General features: G+C 40.5%; 1 protein-coding gene across 1 annotated transcript; it reads left to right on the forward strand.

The window, feature by feature from the left end:
- Nucleotides 1-12,135: 12,135 nt before the first annotated feature.
- On the forward strand, nt 12,136-20,360 carry IL1A (interleukin 1 alpha). Its single transcript, XM_077773491.1, has 7 exons — nt 12,136-12,198; nt 12,824-12,878; nt 13,880-13,928; nt 14,608-14,830; nt 16,712-16,885; nt 18,179-18,300; nt 19,981-20,360. The coding sequence occupies exons 2-7, from the start codon at nt 12,832-12,834 to the stop codon at nt 20,176-20,178; spliced, it is 813 nt and encodes a 270-aa protein (XP_077629617.1). The 5' UTR covers nt 12,136-12,198; nt 12,824-12,831; the 3' UTR covers nt 20,179-20,360.
- Nucleotides 20,361-20,567: the final 207 nt, after the last annotated feature.

The raw sequence follows: 20,567 nt of genomic DNA on the forward strand, positions 1-20,567 counted from the left end.
GGTCATGATCTCACGGTTCATGAGTTCGAGCCTCACATCGGGTGAGCTAAAGCTCCACTTCTGGTGAACTTCACTTCTCTCTCTCTCCTCTCCAACCCTCATGGGATTCATGCTCTCTCTCCTTCTCTCTACCTCTTGCTCATTTGTGCCCTCATAAATAAATAAATAAATAAATAAATAATTTTAGTAGGCATCTTTGCTCAGGCACAGGAAATCATGGAGAAAAGGGCTTCTAGGAGTTATTTCACCAGAGACTCTGTGAGCCATGGATGTAAAAGTACCCAGGACACAGAGGAAGGCAGTAGGGATGTGTTCTTTCCTCTTCAGCACAAATGCAGAATAGCCTTGGTGCCAGTGCCCACACACACAGCCCCACTAGGAAACAGGCCTCTGATGAGGGCATCAGCCTTCTCTGTTGGTTCCCACAGCAAAGCCAGTACTGTGACCTCTCAAAGCATCACAGGTAGCTCTCAGCAGCAGCAGGGGTGGCACTATGTAGGTACCAGCGGCCAAACTGATTGATAATGTGAGCTAGCCTCAGAGGACTCAGAGAGAAGCCAGGATAAGGCTCTGACATCAGAGCAGAAGGGAACAGGGACCAGGGAAGCTGGAGTGAATTGTTACTATGATTCCTTTACACCCACACAGTTGTGAGGCCCAGAGAGTCTTGCTATTTTTCTATGAATAGTCTTTTAACAAAAACTGCACAAATTGAAAGCATACGGTTTGATCATTGTGACAGAGGCACATACTCGTGAATGAACATATCCATTACCCCCCGAAGTTTCCTCATACCCTTGTACAACCTTCCTTCCCCATCCCTGCACCCCAACATCAAACAACTACCAATGCTTTCTGTCCCATAGACGAGTTTGCATTTTCTAGAATTTCATTGAAATGAAATCATACCGCAATGTACTCCTTCATGCCTGGCTTCTTTCAGCATAATTATTTTGAGATTCATCCATATTGTTTTATGTATCATTAGTCCATTCCTTTTTACTGCTGAAGAGTATTCCATTGTATGAATGTACCATAGTTTGTTCATTCATGTGTTAATGACATTGAGTTCTTTTCATTTTTAGTAACGACGCATAAAGTTGCCATGAATATTCCTATAGGAATATTTGTATAAACGTGCTTTTATTCCTTGTGGGTAAATAAAAACCTGGCAATGGAAGGGCTAGGCCATATGATAGCTGTATGCTTACCTTTTTATTTTTTTAAATAAAGAAAATCACAAATAAGAAAATTACAACATCTGTGATTCCACTACCAAAATATTTCCGTGGTTGACATACTGGTGGATACAGAACTGGTGGATACAGATTTGTTTTTATAAAATGGAATCATAATACACATACTGCTCAGTAACTGAAATGCAGACCAAAATGGGGAAAAAAACATATTTACTTCATTTGTGTTGCTTGGTTTACATTGTTATTTTATGAAAAACTCTTAAAAGCAAACAATAAAGGTTGAACTCCTTCAATAAAAAAGATTAAAAGTCATTAACAGGAAATTAATGAAATGTTTTTTAAAGCAAAATTAGCCAGCACTGGTGGCAATGTGGGGAAGTGGGCACTTTCACACAATGCTGGTAGCAACGTCAAAAGATACAACCTTCCTGAAAGGCGATTTGTCAATAGAGTACAGTAAACTTTGGACCCTCAATTCCACTTTTAGAAATTCATCCTAAGGAAATTTATACCCAGGATTAGACAAATTTGCCTTTACTTTCTTGTGTTAATTTTATTTCTTTTTTTTTTTATGTTTAAGCCTTTTATTTATTTGGAATTTAATTTAGTATGAAGAAGAAAATGTAATCTTTTAATTTTTTTATTTTTCCAAATGGCTTACTGGTTCCCAAACACTACTTACTAATCAATCCACACTTTGATTTTACATAGCGGAGTTTGGGTTCAAAATGTAATCCACTGCCCCTCAGGCTACATTTGAGGAAATCCTGTTTCCTCCCTCAAACCTATGAGATAACAAATATGTCAGTTCCCCTTTTTTTACTTTGTTTCTACGAATTCCTTCTTTCCAAACTCTGCAAGGCCACTAGTTTGGTTCTATAGAAATTTCCAGGGCCCAAAGACAAAGCAGAACTCGCTAATATGGGGAAATCTGGGAAATGCTCACCAATTCAGTTAAGCCTACCCTATATGGTGACTCAAACTATCTACAGATTAAATCATCATTTTCCTCCCCAAACCATTTCCTCCTCTAGATTTCTTTATTTCTGTTGTGTCGATGTCATCCTAGAGTTCTCCTTCTGTTCTCCTGCACATCCAGGACGCATCACATCACTTTTTCCTTTCCTGTATGGGCCTCTCAGGAGACCCTGTTGCACCCCATGTCTGCTCCCCTCAGCCCAGGCTCTCCTGAGAGCCTGTCACCAGGAGGAGCAGACCAATCCCCCAGATTCACTCACTTCCTGGACTAATCTGTTAAACTCACCACCGTGAGAATCTTCCGCATCACATCACTGCTCTGCTCAAAACACCGAGGTGTTCCTTGTTGCTCATAAATGAAAGTCCAGGCATCACACTAGGCAAGGCCCAATACAATTTGATCCCACCCTACCTACCTCTCCAATCTTTTCTTATTCCAACAGAGTGCTCTGTCTCTTAATATTACACTAAGTGTTTGTTTCCTCTTCCACCTCTAGTCTGAACTGGATTTAAGGATATTTATTCAAGTATTGAACACAATGTTAATACTGCCTGAACTTCATTTTTAAAATTTTAAATCTTGTTGCACCTTAATCTCCATGCATTTGCTTTTCTCCGGGGGTCAGCAGCACTCACAAAAGCAAAATTCCCAGGCCCAAAGTAAAGCGATGCTTTTTTCCAAGCTCATCTTTGAAAAGACATAAATGCCTGCAAGTTGCGCCATATTAAGTCCTGGAAATTTTGCACCAGAGATTTATCAGACCATGTTCCTCCAAGTCAAGAAGGATCTGGGGGCACAAGAGGACACTGGGTGACTGAAAAGAAAGTGCTGAAACAAGGTCAGAAGAAGCTGGAAGGAGCAACAAGCCATGCCACAAGTGAGCCAGCCACGACCCTGACTGCACTGGGAAGGGTGCGGCACACCAACCGCATCTGCACGTGGATGGACCAGTGCGGTCAGCTCTCTTGACTCCCAGGACTCCACATTCCATGTTTCCTTCTGCCATGCCTGGCTTCTGCTTCCCGGTCACCCTGACTGCCACTCCTGGGTGCACACATGCTGACTGGTGGGTGTGCCTCACCCCCACACCCAACCCTGGGCCTCTCACCCACTCTCAAGATGTCCATGCCTCTTCCAAGCTCCAAACTCATGCATGCAAGTCCCATGGGATTTGCCTCACGGGATCCTCACAATCGACACTATTATCTCCAATTCTGCCAGCATTTCTTTCAGAAAACTGTTTCAGTTTTCCTCACTGCTGCTTCCACAATATGTATAATTTAAATATCCATCTAAGGGGGTGCACTTTTCTTTGAGCCATCTATCTTCCTCATGCCCCACCTCTAACCAATCACCAAGGTGTGATGATTCCACACTTCTAATAATTCAAATGTATCCAGTCCCTTCCATCTCCACAAGTCCAAAGCCATCCTCATTTCTCACCCAGTTCATTAACCTTTTTCCCACATTTGCTCTCTCCTCTTTAGAATCCAGACAGATGTTTTATTTTTTTATGTATTTATTTTGAGAGAGAGAGAGAGCACCAATGGGGGAGGAATAGACAGGGGGGAGAGAGAAAGAGAATCTCAAGCAGGCTCCACACTGTCAGTGCATAGCCTGATGTGGGGCTCAAATCCACGAACTATGAGATCGTGACAGGAGCCGAATCCAAGAGTCGGATGCTTAACTGACTGAGCCACCCAGGTGCCCCAACAGACACAAAACTAATTTGGCCACTCCCCTGCTTAAAACACTTCAAAACTGCCTTCACGATGAATCCAGAGTCCTTAACCTGTTGACTATGACCTGGCTATGCCCACCTCTTGAGCAGTATCTCCTGCCACTTTGCACCTCAGTCTCTGGGTTTCTGCCACACTGGCCCTTGCTGGCTTCTCTAATACCAACAATGTTCTAGCCTTGGGGCCTATGTACTTGCAGCTCCCATTACCTGAGACACAAATCTCTTTTCCTACATCTACCTGCACCTTCATCTGGCTAAATCTTACCCTTCCCATCCATGATGCTGCTTTCTCTGGAGACTTTCTGTGACCTTTCAGAGTAGATTAGGTTCTCCTCCCTGCTCCTACCCTCGCATATATCTCTACAGCATCCCACACTACTCTTTTCTTAAAAACCACCACAACTATGATCATATGTGCTTCTCCACTAGCAGAGATGTTCCATGAGGTTCAGAACCAGGTTTATCTCAATCACCACTCAGTTCTCAGCTCCAAGGATGTTTCTAGATCAAGGAGTACCATCTTCTATGAATGAGTGCATGAACTGATAATCCTTAATAATCATCCTAGTCTAATATAACCACTACAGATGAGCTTTCATTCTACTTAGAATTCCTTTAACTATAATCTGATTTTGGGTTAGCCACACTTGAAATTCCTTGCAGCAAATCTATGTTTTTCGTTCTATGCCAAGGAGGGGCCTGGACTAGCAGAGTAAAGGAAGGTTTAATTTCAAAAAAAAGGTGGGGGGGGAGGTACCCGGGTGGCTCAGTTGGTTGGGCGGCCGACTTCAGCTCAGGTCGCGATCTCACGGTTTGCGGGTTCGAGTCCCACGTTGGGCTCTGTGTTGACAGCTAGCTCAGAGCCTGGAGCTGTTTCAGATTCTGTGTCTCCCTCTCTCTCTGGCCCTCCCCTTCTCACTCTGTCTCTCTCTCTCAGAAATAAATAAAAAGTTAAAAAAAATTTTTTTTAAAGAAAGGTCTAAATTCCAAAGATAAGGGAAAAGGTATAAATTCCAAAGGGGACACAGTCTAAGCAAAGGTACCAAATCAGGAGAATGTTGGACATTTGGGAAGAAAGGAAACTAACACTAAACTAGACACTCTCACAAACACAACCTCATTTAATCCTTCCAAAACCCTATGAAGTAAGAATCATTAGTCCAGTTTTAGAGATGAGGCAACCAAAGCTCTAAAAGTTAAGTAACTTGCCCAAGGCCACACAACAGGAGACACTAACATGATATGCTATGCCTTTTGCCTTTACTCATCCGATTTCCTCAGCCTGGAATATCCACTCTCCACTATCTCTCCGAACCTACCTCTTCAAGTCACAGCTAAAATGCAGCCTCCACAAATTCTTCTCTAATTCTCTGTGTTAGCTTCAGCTACTCGCTTCCCATCTGTCTGCTCTGCCTCTATTACAGGATTCTTTTATTCTGCTTGCCCTACAGTCATCTGCACAGGTCTTCCCCACAAGCTGGAAGCTTACTAAGGGCAAGTGGGGTTCTTTTTCAGCTCCTTCCCTATGGCTTCTGATACAACACCTCACCGCGAAGCAGATTCCTAAGCCGGCCTCAGAAGGGTTCATGCAACTCTGCTCTGTGGGAACTCCTGCTCTCTTCTGCCCCTCGGGTCCTGCTCCTGAGACCAGGCCCTCTCAGACTGCTCTTCCTCTCCCAGGGGAGCCACAGTGCCTTTGAGTATCCCTGAGGGGGACATCATGACCTACTGGGAACTGCACTGAGATCCCTTGGAGGACAGGGGCAGAAACAAGAAAGTTGGATCACATTTCTTCCTTGGATGTTCTTTTTTTTTTCATCAAAATACTCCAAAAGTAGTCTAACCTTTTGACTCAGAAACATAAACTTCCTTTTCTTAAGGGTAATCAAGGCCCCAGATGATCCTTCATCTATATTAAGCCTGAGTCATCATCAATGGAGTAAAATGATCATTTCCCTCTAATTTATCAGCAACTGTTATCTATTTCTGTACTAGAAATGTTATTTGTTTCTATTTATACTCAGTGACAAATCAAATTGGCCACAGAAGTAATGAAAAAGCATGTACTCATTTGTAACGCAACTGTACATGTGACAGAGAAAGACTCTACAAAAGAATAGTAAGGAATGAATCCAGGAAGGTCCTTATGTAACCGAACTTAACACTTCAGGAGCACAGAGATAGCACGAAGCAGTTCATGGTCATGTTCAGGGTAGTCATGAAGTATGGAATGAGCAGCCACAGCTGGAAAAATCCCAGTACTCACCCAGGCCAACCTCTTCTCTTTATAGAGAAGGAAACCTCTAAAACATAATACTGTTGTAGGTCACACAAGCAGTTAGGGTCAAAGCCAGATCAAGTCTCTCACTTTTCCAACCACCCTGTATGCCACATCTCCCATTCCCTGCCCTGTGCCACAGTTGCTCTATTCAGGGGTCCATCCTCCCAGCAGCCAGGAATTCATACCAAAAAGAGGGAGGACACAACCACACATAGCACTTTGCTATTGATTACTGGTATGCATAATAAGTCAGCTTGAATGTTTATAATAAGTCAATGAATGCTTATATTGACGTTTATAAAAAATGCTTTGAAAACCTATAAAGCACCATATAAATGTTAGATGTTTAACGTAAGTGTTATATGATTTCTATCTGGGATGTTAACTAAACAGTTTATCATTGGCCATTTTATTTTCACATGCTAACATATCTTTCTATCTGGAATCAGAATTTGGCCAAAATGAAAGCATCTGATTAGGCTGTTGATTCACCTTATCTGAAAAGTCATCTCCCATGGAGTAGAGAATGTTGTAAGAGGAATACTAATCTAAACACAACTCTGTACAAGAAGGAATCAGTTATGTAAAAGAGGAATTTTGAGATAAAGTGCATGTCACCTCAGAATTTATAATAGAGAAGGGAAAAGTAGTTATACATAGTAGTAATCAGGATAGGTCAGGTTATACCACAGTAACAAATAAACTCGGAAATCTCATGACTTCACACAATTAAAGAATTGTTTCTCATTCATGCAGTCAAATGCAGGTTGCTCTAGTCTCTTACATTTGTAACCACACCTCATCCATTTGTAGCCACACCATCTGGAACACATGACTTTCAAAATTGCTGCATCAAAGGAAGTTAGAGATGACGGAAGCATTCACTGGCCCTGGATTGCATAAACCTAGAAGTATAAAACATCATGTATCACTTCCTGCTCACAGTGCTTTGTCCAAAAAAAAAAAAAAAAAAAAAAAAAAATCACATGCCCCTAATACAACTGCAAGGGAGACTAGGAAGTGAAGACAGATATTTGCCAAGTAATCCCACAAATGGATATTGCTAAGTAGAGTCTACCACATATATGTTCCCCAGATTTCAGGAACGTAAGTATCAGAATGCTCAGAATATCCCATTTGTATAAAAACAAATCTATATATGCCTCGAAAAAATAAAGAATGAAAGAAAATACACCAAAATAGTAATAGTGAATACCTCTGGTGATTTAATTGTTTATGGGTTTTATTTTCTTTTTATATTTTTTATATTTCCCTAGAAATATTTAATAATTGTGTTTTAGAATCCAAAAAATAATCCAAGGTTTTTTTAAAATTGTGAAACAAGTTCAGACCAGAAACAACTATGACTCCATGTGGAAAATGACTCAAAAAAAGGGAATTTCTTTAAATGCACTTCTAATCACATTTCGCCAGCAAAAAGAAAAAGTGAGAGACAGGCATGGACTTGACTGTGGTCACACAGGAATCACTCTGATGAACTCTGATTTTAAAGTGCATCTGTGAAAAACAGAAAGAAGGGCACAGTGCCAACAGAGAAGTCAAAGAGGGGGCACAGCCCTAGGAACACCATTCCAAGAGAAGAGAGAAAGGGAATTTAGAAACAACAACAACAACAAAAAAGCACACATATTAGGGAACTAATTTGAGCTAAGGCAAAGAGAGGGAATCACAGTAAAAGGGGATTTGGTGGCTCAGCATGAAGCTGTCCCTTCCCACTAAAGGTTTCTGCCAACTTGAATCTCTCTCTCTCTAGCCACAGCCATCCTCTGTTCTCTGAGTTCCCGGAGCACTCCCCCCCAAGTTTACCCAAAGCTGAATGGGTAAAGACCTAAGTGAGCTCTACCAGGGCCTTGACTGTTTAGCTCTTGCCTCCCTTCCCATCCTCATCCTGCTCCTTCTGGCCCCTGCCTCTCTGAGCTCCAACTCAAAGCTCTACTTTCACATATTTGATCCCCAGAGCCTTTGCTCAGCCTGGAATTTTCCCTCCTCCCTCCCCATGGAACTACCCACTCCCAGTCTAAGACTAGCTTCTTTGTTTGTGGCCTTACTCAACTTATCTCAGTCTGTTTATCTGCTTATTTAGGGGATTATTGTTGAATGTTTTCACAGCTTCCAGGATAGCAAGAACCATCGCTGGTTGTGCTCACTGAATGGGGTTTCGTTCTTTTTAACTCCTTTTTTCACTTTGAGGTAAGAAGGCGGAGGAGACCTTGTTTCTTCATCTTACCCCTCTTTACTGAGGAGCTGGTGTCACTAGATAGTCTGGTATTTTGAACACTAGAAATCACGAAATAGAGTTTTCATTTTCACTCCCACGCTCACACCAACTCTCCATGTGACCTTGCCACCTCGATACTTCCTCTCTCTGAGCCTGTTTATAATGTAAGAGTTTACCCTAGATAGTATCTGAGGTGCATCCCTCAATATACCATCTAGGTCCTTCAATACACTAATGAGACAAGGCAGAAAAACTTAGAAATTGAAAAGAGCAAAGAAAAGGAAGATGTCACACTAAAAACAGAGACAGCCCATAGTTACTTGAGCCAAGGCTCTGGTGTCTGAATCTCACTTCAGCAATTTGGTAACCTCAAAATCCTGGACAAATAGGTTGGTTAATCTCCTTGGACTTTGACTTCCAGTACTATAAAATGTGATAAGAATACCTACCTCATGGGTTTGATGAGAAGATTAAATGAGATAATGTATTATAATCCCAGAAGACTATGTTATATGTTAGGTCTTTTCCTCCTGCCCATCTACTGTCATGGAATTTAAAAGCAGGTTAAATTAAATAAACCATAGGTTAAGACAAAAGGCTCAGTTGTATCTGTACATAGTGGTTTATGCATACTTTATTCCTCTGAAGAGGCTTTCTACAACCTAAAAACAAATCACTGCATCCCCTGAAAATTCACAGGGAAGAGTTGTGTTAATTTTGCATTCAAGCAATGTTGTCAGATCCAACTACATGCAATGATTTTAAAGTTGTTCCCAAAGATGTTTATAGATGTTTCTTATCTTCATGGTACAATGGCAAGAACATGGCTGAAGTGCCTACCCAGACTCCACTGCTGACCATGCGTTCAACTCTGTTGATCACTTTCACCCTTTTCCTGTATGTCACAGAGTAAAATGAGATTTCATTGGAGGAGGAGGGGAGGGGGATGCAGGATATTTCAAACCATTTCTGTTTTCATCTTTTTTTCTTTTCAATGAAAAAAAATGCCAGAAACAATAAATGAAAGGGTGTCTGAGGCTGGAAAGACCTTTAAAGATGATTGATCTTTTTCAACCTCATCGCTTGGTGTTTGGTGGAGGTAAGAGACTTGAGCACCTAAATGCCATGGGAAGAGAAGACTGACTTGAAACAGAAATGTGAATCAGAGTGCTGGCTTTGCCACTTTTGTGACTGTAGGTTGGCCACTTAACCTCTTCTGGGGTCTTCCACTGTGAAAGCGGACAGTAATCACTACATCTATGGGTAAAGTGTGGGGCCAATGAGACAATGCAAGTGAGAGCTCTTTGTGAAGTATAAAACAGTTTTCACATGGAAAGCACCACCACGACTCTTTGGACTCACAGCCTCCAGGCTTATAAAGCATATCCACTCACCTGCCAAAAGATATCACCTCATCTTGCATGCCTAATTTGTGAATCCTGAAAGAAAAATGCTGATGTCTAACAAAAACCTTAGCACAGAATAAATTTCTTTTTTTCTGAATGGTGTAGGTGAAAATGACTAAAGAAGAGTTTTTGAAGCCTCCTCAGGGTCAAGAGATGGGTTCTTAAAGCCCCCAAAGCCCCTGTCACAGGACAGCCCCCCTAAACCCCGGGGCTCCTGTAGAGCTCTACCTAGCGGGTTTCTCTCCCTAGGAAGAGAGGATTTCATGGTCACACTTACTTACAAGTCAGTCTTGGTACACACATACAGAAAAGTAGGTTCCCCAAAACAACGTAAGGACTTCTCACTCCCTAAACCTCACCCACGTTGTTCTTCCTTTAACAGCCAGTTTCCAAAAAAAGGTCATAGGAAAGAAAAAGTTAAGTGAAACCTCAACCTGAGTTGGCTGTCTAGAAAAAATTCCAACTATCCTTGAGACATTCAACAATAACATTCGGGCCACTCTCATTCTCTACAACAGAGGAGGGGCGTAGGCCAGGACGGGCGTTACCACTAATGGTAGAAACAAGGATGTTTTCCTGGATTACCAAACAAGTGCTATCCATTCCTCCCAGAAACTAAATATCTGCAGGGCTTCAAGTTAGGTCTTCACCTGAAAATGTCCTCCCTGTTGAAACTTTCAAGCCAGTATTTTCATAAGAACTATTTTTTCTTCAATAAACTAAGGGGTTACAATGATGACCATGCAGGTTCCTAAGTGACAGAGCCATCATTAACATTGTTATTATTTTTGTTTAGTTACATCTCCAAAGCAGTCCACATTCACAGTGTGCTTTGCACTTCTTTCTGAGTAATAGTCCTCACAAGACCTCCAGGAGGCAGAGGGAATAACCAGAAGTATGCTGCCTGAAGGAGAACCGAAGATGGTAGCGAATTGGCTACCATCACCATTCAAACAAGGATCCATCCTGAGACACCCAAGATCTGCCCCAATCTGGTCCTAAATTTACATTGCCTACATCCAGGACACGTTAGCTCTGGGGCTCTTGTTTATAACTATTGTGACACTAGATCTATGACCAGGAGGATCTGGACTGGCGATAGAATCAGAATCAGAGATTTTGCACTTACGATAGACCTTAACGATCATGTAACTCACCCCATTACTTACCATTTAACGAGACCAGAGAAAACATTTTACCCAACTCACACAAGCCACTTTACTCCCACTTCTGAGCTGTTTTGACTTTTTATGTCACGTTACATTGCAGTGCCTCGTCTTTCCCTCTTTACCTTTTTGTTCCCCTTCTCTACCCTCTTTTTCCATCCATTTTCTTTATTTAAAACTTACATGGCTTAACCTCCAACCAGGAAACCTTCAACGTTTATCTGCCAAGAATGTGGTGTTCCATCACCCAAACTGGGCAACCTCAGCATACCCAAAAAGTCTTTGATAAAAACAGCCAGGCAACACCTGCGTAGTGTCTGTTGCAGCTAAGAGTCCCTCCCCTTCCCTCAGGCTCCATTCTCAAATCCAGCCCCCAGCTTTCTGCGGGGGGGCCTTACCCATATTTCCCTGAGCCTGCCGCTATCCCCACACAAAGATCAAACTTCTCTTTGGCCTTGATGGAGGGGCACTGTGCTATATAATATGGCCAGAGCAGAGAGTTCTCTCCCAAAGCTCTGTCACTTGTGTAGGAAATGGGTTGACAGTATTCAGAGGACTAAGAGGATTAAGACTTCTGTGGTTATCATTTTGCTCTCCCCTAGCCTGCCCCAACCAGGGAGGTTGTCTCCTCATACTCAGAGTGATTTATGCCTCTTCAGCCAAACCTCCCTCATCTTCCCTCACAGCCAACCCTTATCTGCCAGGGGCTGCCAAGCATGCCATCAATTCATACTCAGCCCTGGGGTACAAAAAACAAATTTAGCTAAAACCCAGGCCACAGCTCCTAAGCTCCTTTCCCATTCCAGCCATCTAGAAGTCTGATGTTAGGAGTTCTCCCCTCCTCCCCACATATGTTTTTACATTTCCTGCCCTTCTTCCCTTTTTCTAAGACTATATGCTTACAATAGTTTAGAACAAAGCAATAAACAAATGAAACCAAGTTAGAAACTCCTGGAATCTCTCCAAACAACACTATTATCAAATATGTAAACTGACATTATTTTGGCCAGTTTCCCGTTAAAGGAAAATTTTAAAAATCTACAGAACAATCCTTCCCTGTAAATTCCCCCGGTGACGCACAGAAACCACGCCTACTTCAAGAAGACAACAAAAGGCGAGGAAGCCTGACAAGGGCCAAGTCTCCAGGCAAAGAGGGAGTCATTTCTTTCGTGCTTGAGTCAGCAAAGGTATTGTCCTTCTTACATCTTTGACTTTTAAAATATATGCTGCTTTTCTTCTTGGCCCCTGTCTCTAAAACCACCTTCTCTGAAGATTAAGCCTCTTCCTTTCTTCCCTGGTTTGGTGTGTGAGTTAGAATCATAGTCAGATTTCAGAAAAGAATTCTTGGGGAACTGAGGGGCACAATCATTGGCTTCACATAAGGACATTCGTGAGTGCAGCGGAGCCTTCCTTTGGAGGGAATCTGAACTCCCAAAACTATTAAGAGAAATCTGGAAACTTCCAATTCTGTCTCTCTCTTGCATCCATGCAAGGCAAATACCTCATCTTCTGGTGGGGGAGGGTTCTGTTCTTTAATGTATCCAAGTTTTCACTGAATGCCTACTGTGTACAATGTATTGGGCTGGGCACATAGAGACTACCAAGGTTCTAAAAGAAGTTAACGATCTAGTAGAGAAGGCAGATGCATTTGCAAATAACTCAGGGGAGTGAAAAGGAGAATGGGGACAATGCTGAGTGTGGGCTAAGTCTTTCAATAAGATTCTCAAGGAGCACAAAGCACCGGTGCTTCCCCTTTCTGGCATTTGGTTCAGTGGCTGCCAGGCTGATGGCCACTGGTATTCTCTGTTGCAGAAATCAAGATGGCCAAAGTTCCTGATGTCTTTGAAGACCTGAAGAACTGTTACAGGTAGGAAATCAATTCTATCTCTTGTGATTTAATGAAGGGATCAAGGTACATTAGGATCCACCTCAGAGTGACAGTAACTAGCATGGAGGCAGACTAGCAAAGGTATAGAAATGGGCCCTAGTGCTGAAGTCAGCGAAGATCTAGAAAGAGTAAGGACCCCATGTGTTAAACTGAGATGGCACTAACAGGGAGGCAGGCTTTTCAGAAAAACAGTCTGCTGGGTCCAAGTGAATTTCAAAATCTACTTAGACACAGCCTCAGTCAAGTCCATGTGCTCTGATATGGTAATGGGTTTTCGTAGACTGTCAGAGAAAAAAACCCATTCTCAGGAAAACTTTTGGATCTCAGTCTGGAATAGGCAATGGCTAAACAGCAATTTGAGCATGTGAATGCACATACACAGTTTAACCTCATTCAGACATAAGAGTAGGGTAAATGAATTAAATTTAAAATTAAAGAATACTATAAACAAACATGGTATTCCTATTACCTGTTAATATACACTAACACAAACTAGGCTATCAAAATGTTGCCAGGATAGTTCCCAAGGATAAATTATTAAATCTGTTTTAGTGAATACATTAAAGCAATGTGTAACATGTGAACTATTTCATTAAAATAAAAATAAAATAAAATTTTAATTTTAATTTTAATGAAATTTTAATGAAATTAAAATTAAAATTAAAATGCTTCAAAAGCATTTCTCTCTTGAGGAGATTAACATTTTCCCCTGAAATTCAACTATACCTCTTCAGTTTGTTAGCCAAGCCCATTTTTACAGACAAAGTTCAAGGCCTGTCTGGATGATTACTAATTCCAAATTAGTGAGTCACAAATTGCTGTATATATGTATGTAAATGTATAGAAGTCCTTAATTTTCAAAGATGACGGTAATGACCAGGTGTCTGTTACCCAAAGCTAATGGGGTCACTAAAATACATTGCCTGGTGACTGCAGTGATGTAACACACAGAATTACATTCTCCTTATCTTGTTTGGCAGTGAAAATGAAGAATACAGTCCTGAAATTGACCATCTCTCTTTGAATCAGGTAAGCAAATGACTGTAATTCTTATGGGATTGCTATTCTTTTTTCTTTTAAGTTTATTTATTTTTAGTGTGTGTGTGTGTGTGTGTGTGTGTGTGTGTGTGTGTGAGAGAGAGAGAGAGAGACAGACGGGGGGGGGGGAGAGAGTGCAGGGGAGGAGCAGAGAGAGACAGAGAGAAATAATCCCAAGCAGTACTGCACTGACAGCACAGAACCCAATGTGGGGCTCAAACCCATGAACTGTGAAATCACGACCTGAGCCGAAACCAAGAGTTGGAGGCTTAACTAGCTGAGTCACCCAGATGGCCCACACGATTGTCATTCTTATACAGTATTTTTTCTACCAGAAGAAAACAGCAATAACTTGAATCCTTGATGCTTTTGTTTCACCCTTACTAGACGTTCAGAGACCTGTATCTCTTTCTCATAAGTGAGATCAACTGCCTCTCTACACTGACAGTTAATGGCACTGTCCATGCTCAACAGACTTTCCTAGGGAAAGGTGGGAGAGAGGTAGAGAAAGAGGAAAGTATAGGGAGGGAGGGAAGAAGAGAGGAAGAGGGGAGAAGACTGGTGAAATAAAGACCCTTCTCACAAAGTCTATTGAATACAACTTCTACTGAAAGGGATCTCATCCTGTGACCATACGCAGTCCCTCAGTTTCTATTTTCCTTCCTCATAGAAATCCTTCTATGATGCAAGCTATGACCCACTTCAGGAGGACTGCATGGATAAATTTATGTCTCTGAGTACTTCTGAAACCTCTAAGACACCCCAGCTTACCCTCAACGAGAGTGTGGTGATGGTGGCAGCCAATGGGAAGATTCTGAAGAAGAGAAGGTTGAATTTAAATCGGTTCCTCACTGATGATGACCTGAAAGCCATTGCCAATGAAGTAGAACAAGGTAAGAAGTCAAGTGCAAATAATATCTTTGTTTGCCAATTGTAAGCACATGGAGACAACAGAACACAGGAGAAAATAAAATCAAGAATCAGAGTAACAAGAAAGTAACCAGGCATTAGTCTGGTAATTGTATAAGGAAGAAGATAGTTTATCCTTCTCTAGCAAGGAGGGAGCAGCAGTGGTCTGAGTAGAATACTTCCTCATGGGCTTATTTACAAAGGTCATGTGACTTTTATCCTTATGGCAGAAAGCTGTCATGTACTGTTAGTAGGTGACTAGTTACAAGCTACGTTCCTCCAGATAATAACCTTGCCCCATTAGGCAAGTTACTACTTAACCTTTCTGTGCTTCAGTTTCCTCTACCATAAAATGGAGATACTCAGAGTCCCTACTTGTTGTTAAAATTAAATGAGTCAATATTTGCAAGCTCCTGGACTAGAATAATGCCCAGCACGGAAATACTCAATAAATGTTAGGTATTGTTGTTACTCCTACTCCTCCAACTTACTACTACCTTTGTTAATACTACCAATACTGTTCATTTATTGATGGCGGCATTATCTCTACATTTCGCAACAATCTTACATTCTCATTTGATAGAGGAGGAAACTAAGCTCAGTTAGGCAAGTCACATAGTATATAAGCAGGAGAGCTTTAAATCAAATTCAGTTCTGATTATAACAGTTAGGATTATTCTCCCATGTGTCTACTGTACAAGCCTCTATATGAAACATAAGCCCAATATTTTTTTTAAATAATAGCTTTTTTTGAGATAACAGATAAACACTAATACACATTCACCTAGAAAACTGGAAGAGGCAAAACAATGTAAGAAAGAAAATAAAAATAGTTCATACTACGAGTTTACCACTGCCACCACTATGGTATGTTCCTTAAAATCTCTTCTAGGTACATACACACATATGAACAATTATTAGGATTATATTATATGCAATTTTATATTCAGCCTTTTTCACTTAGCAATATACCAAGGGCATTCTAGAGTACCAATTTTTCAATATTATAAGTAATATAACAATGAACATTCATATCAATACATTTTCATTTTTTAAGTTTATTTATTTATTTTGAGAGAGAGAGCAGGGGAGGGGAAGAGAGAGGGAGAGAGAATTCCAAAGAGGCTCTATGCTGTTAGCACAGAGTCGGACATGGGACTCAAAACTCACAAACCATAAGATAACAAACTTAGCCAAAACCAAGGGCTGGATGACTAAGCCACCCAGAAGCCCCAGTAAATCTTCATTTTTATCACTATTTATTTCCTTGGAATAGAATACTAAATGTAAATTACTTGGAGCCATGAGGTTTTGTGAAGCTACTGATAAATACCACTGTTCAGAAAGGAGGGTAGACATTTAGACCCACATGGGTCTGTGGGTCAGATATATATATATATCTGACCCATATATAATTATATATGTCACTGGCCATATATATATATATATATGTCAGATATATATATATATATATATATATAGCCAGTAAAATGAGTAATTCTTAATATATTCATTTTTTCCTCAGAGTATATTCATTTGAAAAATATAGATGGTGAATGCTAGCAGTCTTCCTGGTTTCTTAGAAACTTCCAAACAAAAAAAAATGAGAATATTTGACAAATGATCTCTCTTTTAAAAACTACTGCCTGAGGTGCTGAAGTTTAAAAAGAAATAAGTAATCACAAAGATAATCCTAGAACCAACTCTGCTGATTGGGTGACTTCACTTCTCTCTCAGTTTGTTCATCTGGATTGGAATATTCTTAATGTCTCTTCCAATAGCTACTTTTGATGCTTGTATTAGAGTAGAAATATCCTCTGTGTTTGTACAAAGACATTAATCTGAACTTGTGATAATGGTTTTAGAAATCATGAAGCCCAGATCAGTCGCACCCAGCTTCCGTAGCAATGAAAAATACAACTATAGGAAGATCATCAAATCCCAGTTCATCCTCAATGACAACCTCAGTCAAAGTATAGTTCGAAAAGCAGGGGGAAAATACCTCACAGCCGCTGCCTTACAGAATCTGGACGATGCAGGTAAGTGGACACCTCGGTCATCCTCCCCTCCTCTAGAACAGGATAAAGCACATCACGCCCCAGTAAGATCCTGGGCAAGGACAGGAACTTCAGTCAAACCAGGAGGCTCCACAAGAGAGATGTTTCCTTTCTTTGGGAGCACTGAGTAGAAAGCTTTCTGATGTAGTAACTCCTTTGATTCTCCTACATAGTCTTATCCTCAGTTTTAAAGATGAGGAAACTGACTCCCAGAAATATTAAATGACTTGCCCAGAGTTACCCAGAAGCCAAGGAGGAGCAATCACTCTCCATCAGAAAGCCTGCTGATCAAACTTAGAAATAAGCACCAAACTAAAAAGAATCATCATCTTTGGTAACATGACCGTGAAGCAAAGCATCCAATAATCTGAGAATATGTTTGGGAGGATGGAACTTTGTGTCCATGAAATTTAGTCACACAAATCCAATTTCCATATTGTACATATTTTAGCTTCAGGACATGTTGTCACATAAAAAATTATTTGCAGAGCTCTACACAGGCTACTTTGCAATAAACAAACAGGACTCCTTCTAATTGGACATACTTCAGATAACATACTTTCCACTCTATGACATTTATAAATTATTTTGTGTTCTATTTTCCTATTTAATATTATTTCATGTAATTTTCCCACATATTGAAATAGCATATATATACATATATATACGCCATTCTTAATGGCACTAGAATATTCAGTGATGTTGCTATGCTGGTCCCTTGGGTTTGCCTCAAGTAATTCTACTGCAAATATCATTTTTTTCCCCTAGGAGTTTATTTCTTTGGACCATATCTCAAAAATAGAACTCTTAGGTTCCTAGGGATAAATAATTATTTATTTTATTTATAATTATTTATTATAATTATTCAGTTCTTGTTAAGCATTGTTCCCTAAGGAAAACAACTACTTTTCACTATCACTAGCAACATGATTGTATCAGCTTCCCCAAACCCCTCCACTTTAGGTTATTATGAACTCATGAGCTCACAAATTGAAGGGTATTATCCCACTAATGAAATTACAAGAGATTAAACAAATAGCCCCCAAGCATTCATCCAACAAAGAAAAGTCTAAAGATGTTAACCAAGTATTTACCTGCCTAGTAAAAGCAGCAGATATTGTAAAAGATACAAAGATGTATGGAATTCCATTCTGGTATTTATACCACAGTTGGGGACCTAATTACACACAGACACATACACACACAATCTACATAACATGTGATTTTATTCAAGCACAGTGGATTTACTTTCTTTTTGGCTTTTTTCTTTCCCAGTGAAATTTGACATGGGGGCTTATACATCACTAGAAGATTCTAAACTTCCTGTGACTCTAAGAATCTCAAAAACTCGACTGTTTGTGAGTGCCCAAAATGAAGATGAGCCTGTATTGCTAAAGGTCAGTCGTCCTCAGTCTCCAATTTACCTTCATTTATATCCCATATGTTTGTGGATGATTCCAATAGACAGACCCCTAGCAAGGTGGCACCATCCTCCTCTCTTCCTACCAGTTTCCACCTGTCCACCTGCCCCTATGCGCTACTTCTCACCTATCCCCAGAGGCACTTCTAGGCAGGATCTATGAGAAAGTAAGAATGGCAAGAGTGAATAAAAGAGAAATTACCTTCTTCCTTCTTTTCCTTACCCTACCTGATCCTAGTCACCTCCCATCCCATGGCATCCATTTATTCCATCCATCTGAATTTTGTGATGGTAGGCCTTAGGACGATGGGGCCTGCTTCCAAGAAACTCAAAAAAGCCAACTAGGAGCAGAGAGTATTAATCACCTGCCACTGGGCACAAAGCAAGAACTTGGGAGCCAAGATTCAAGCCCTGGCCTTTTGACTCTAATGCCTCTCTCTCTTCATTGGTGCCAGCATTATCCCTCATCCCAGCCCCATCTCCACTACCACCTTTCCCTCAAACACACACACACACACACACACACACACACACACACACACACACTAGCCTTAGATGTTTTCTCCACTGATAAGTAGATGACTCTTATTTAGTAAATGTATAATGCAAACCCCCAACCCCAACCAGGATTTTTGTGGTGCATGTATTGCTCTACGTGGATCAAGTGAGGTAAAAGTGATATCTACCAACTAGGCAGTATCTTCATTCATGAATTCATTCAACAGGCATCATTTATTGAGAGGCTTCTATTCTTCAAACATAGTGCCAACAGCTGTGTAGACCGTGGTGAAACAAAATCCCTAGCCTTATAGAAGTTACTCTTCTGTAAGACACACACAGTAGACAAGCCAACAAAACCAGCAAAAAGTACAAGATGCCGTAAAGCAAAGAAAAGGGTGCTGAGATAGAGAAAAGGTTGCTGGGAAATAAATTCCTTGTTGGCATTGAAACCCCAAGGAAACCTCAAAATGATAATTAGTTGCTTTAGATTAAAAAGAGCACAGAAGAAGCATCTGTGCTCTTTGAATTTTACTTTTCCATGTAAGTATTGTTAGATTCTATTCATACTCATAAGAATAATACTGTCTAAAGAGATCATAACTGTCATGGAGTCAGTTGCTATTATACTTAGAAATGTGTGTGTGTGTGTGTGTGTGTGTGTGTATTTGGGTTTTGTTAACTTTTAATTGTTAGCTTAAATATGGAGACAAACATCTCTAATAATAAATTTATTTTCCCAAAGATATGATTAGCACACTTAGAGGTCAAAATGTTTAGAGGTCTCAGAATTGCTATTGATCAGATTTTATGCAAAATGCCTTATGCTTATGTTGAAGACAGGACAAGAACAATGTTCTGCCCTGCCTTCCAGGATACAGTAAGACACCACTGTCATTGGCAGTCTTCATGACGAATTTGGATTTCTCTCCAGGTACTTGGGAAATTAGCTATTATGTGTAGCTGGGCCATACATCTAACAGGTATGTAATACATGCTTGTTGAATGAACAAATGAATGAAGGACCTATATCATCATATTACAGAGTCAGAGTCCTAAAATGCTATATTTCTCACAAAGGCCAAATGTCAAGGGATTGTACTTCAGTTCTTTGCCTAGAATGTTGTTCTCTAACCTATCCTTGTTCTTCTTATTATAGGAGATGCCTGAGACACCCAAAACCATCAGAGATGAGACCAACCTTCTCTTCTTCTGGGAACGTCATGGCAGTAAGAACTACTTCAAATCAGTTGCCCATCCAAAGTTGTTCATTGCCACACAGGAAGAAAATCTGGTGCACATGGCAAGAGGGCTACCCTCTATCACTGACTTTCAGATACTGGAAACCCAGTCTTGACTCTGGAGTCTACTTACTTGTGAAGTGTTGACAGTCCATATGTACTATGTACACAGAGGAGTCAAATCTTTTGCTCTTAGTCACTTGCTGAGCATGTGCTGAGGCTTTGTAATTCTAAATGAATGTTTACTCTCTTTGTAAGAGAGTGAGCAAGGTCTAATGGAACCAACGTCAACATATAATGTTGTGTGTTATTTAAAGAACACCCTATATTTTGCAAACTACCAATCAATTTAATTATTCTTCATAACAATCTTGGGAGAGCTACTGAATATGGCTACCAAAAAGACTCAACCCATATTATAGATGGGTTAAGTAACTGAGGCATAAGAAATACCCACAACCGCAGTTGGAATGAGAACTCATATGTCCAGGATTTCATTCCAACT

Source organism: Crocuta crocuta, unplaced genomic scaffold (assembly GCF_008692635.1).
Source record: "Crocuta crocuta isolate KB4526 unplaced genomic scaffold, BGI_CrCroc_1.0 scaffold67, whole genome shotgun sequence".
NCBI classification, from domain to species: Eukaryota; Metazoa; Chordata; class Mammalia; order Carnivora; family Hyaenidae; genus Crocuta; species Crocuta crocuta.

Excerpts from the sequence above, each read along its gene's own strand:
- IL1A (XM_077773491.1), top strand. The coding sequence starts at position 12,832 with ATGGCCAAAGTTCCTGATGTCTTTGAAGACCTGAAGAACTGTTACAG. Across the intron at positions 12,879-13,879 it reads GACCTGAAGAACTGTTACAG|TGAAAATGAAGAATACAGTC; the intron begins GTAGGAAATCAA and ends CTTGTTTGGCAG. Across the intron at positions 16,886-18,178 it reads ACAGAATCTGGACGATGCAG|TGAAATTTGACATGGGGGCT; the intron begins GTAAGTGGACAC and ends TTTCTTTCCCAG.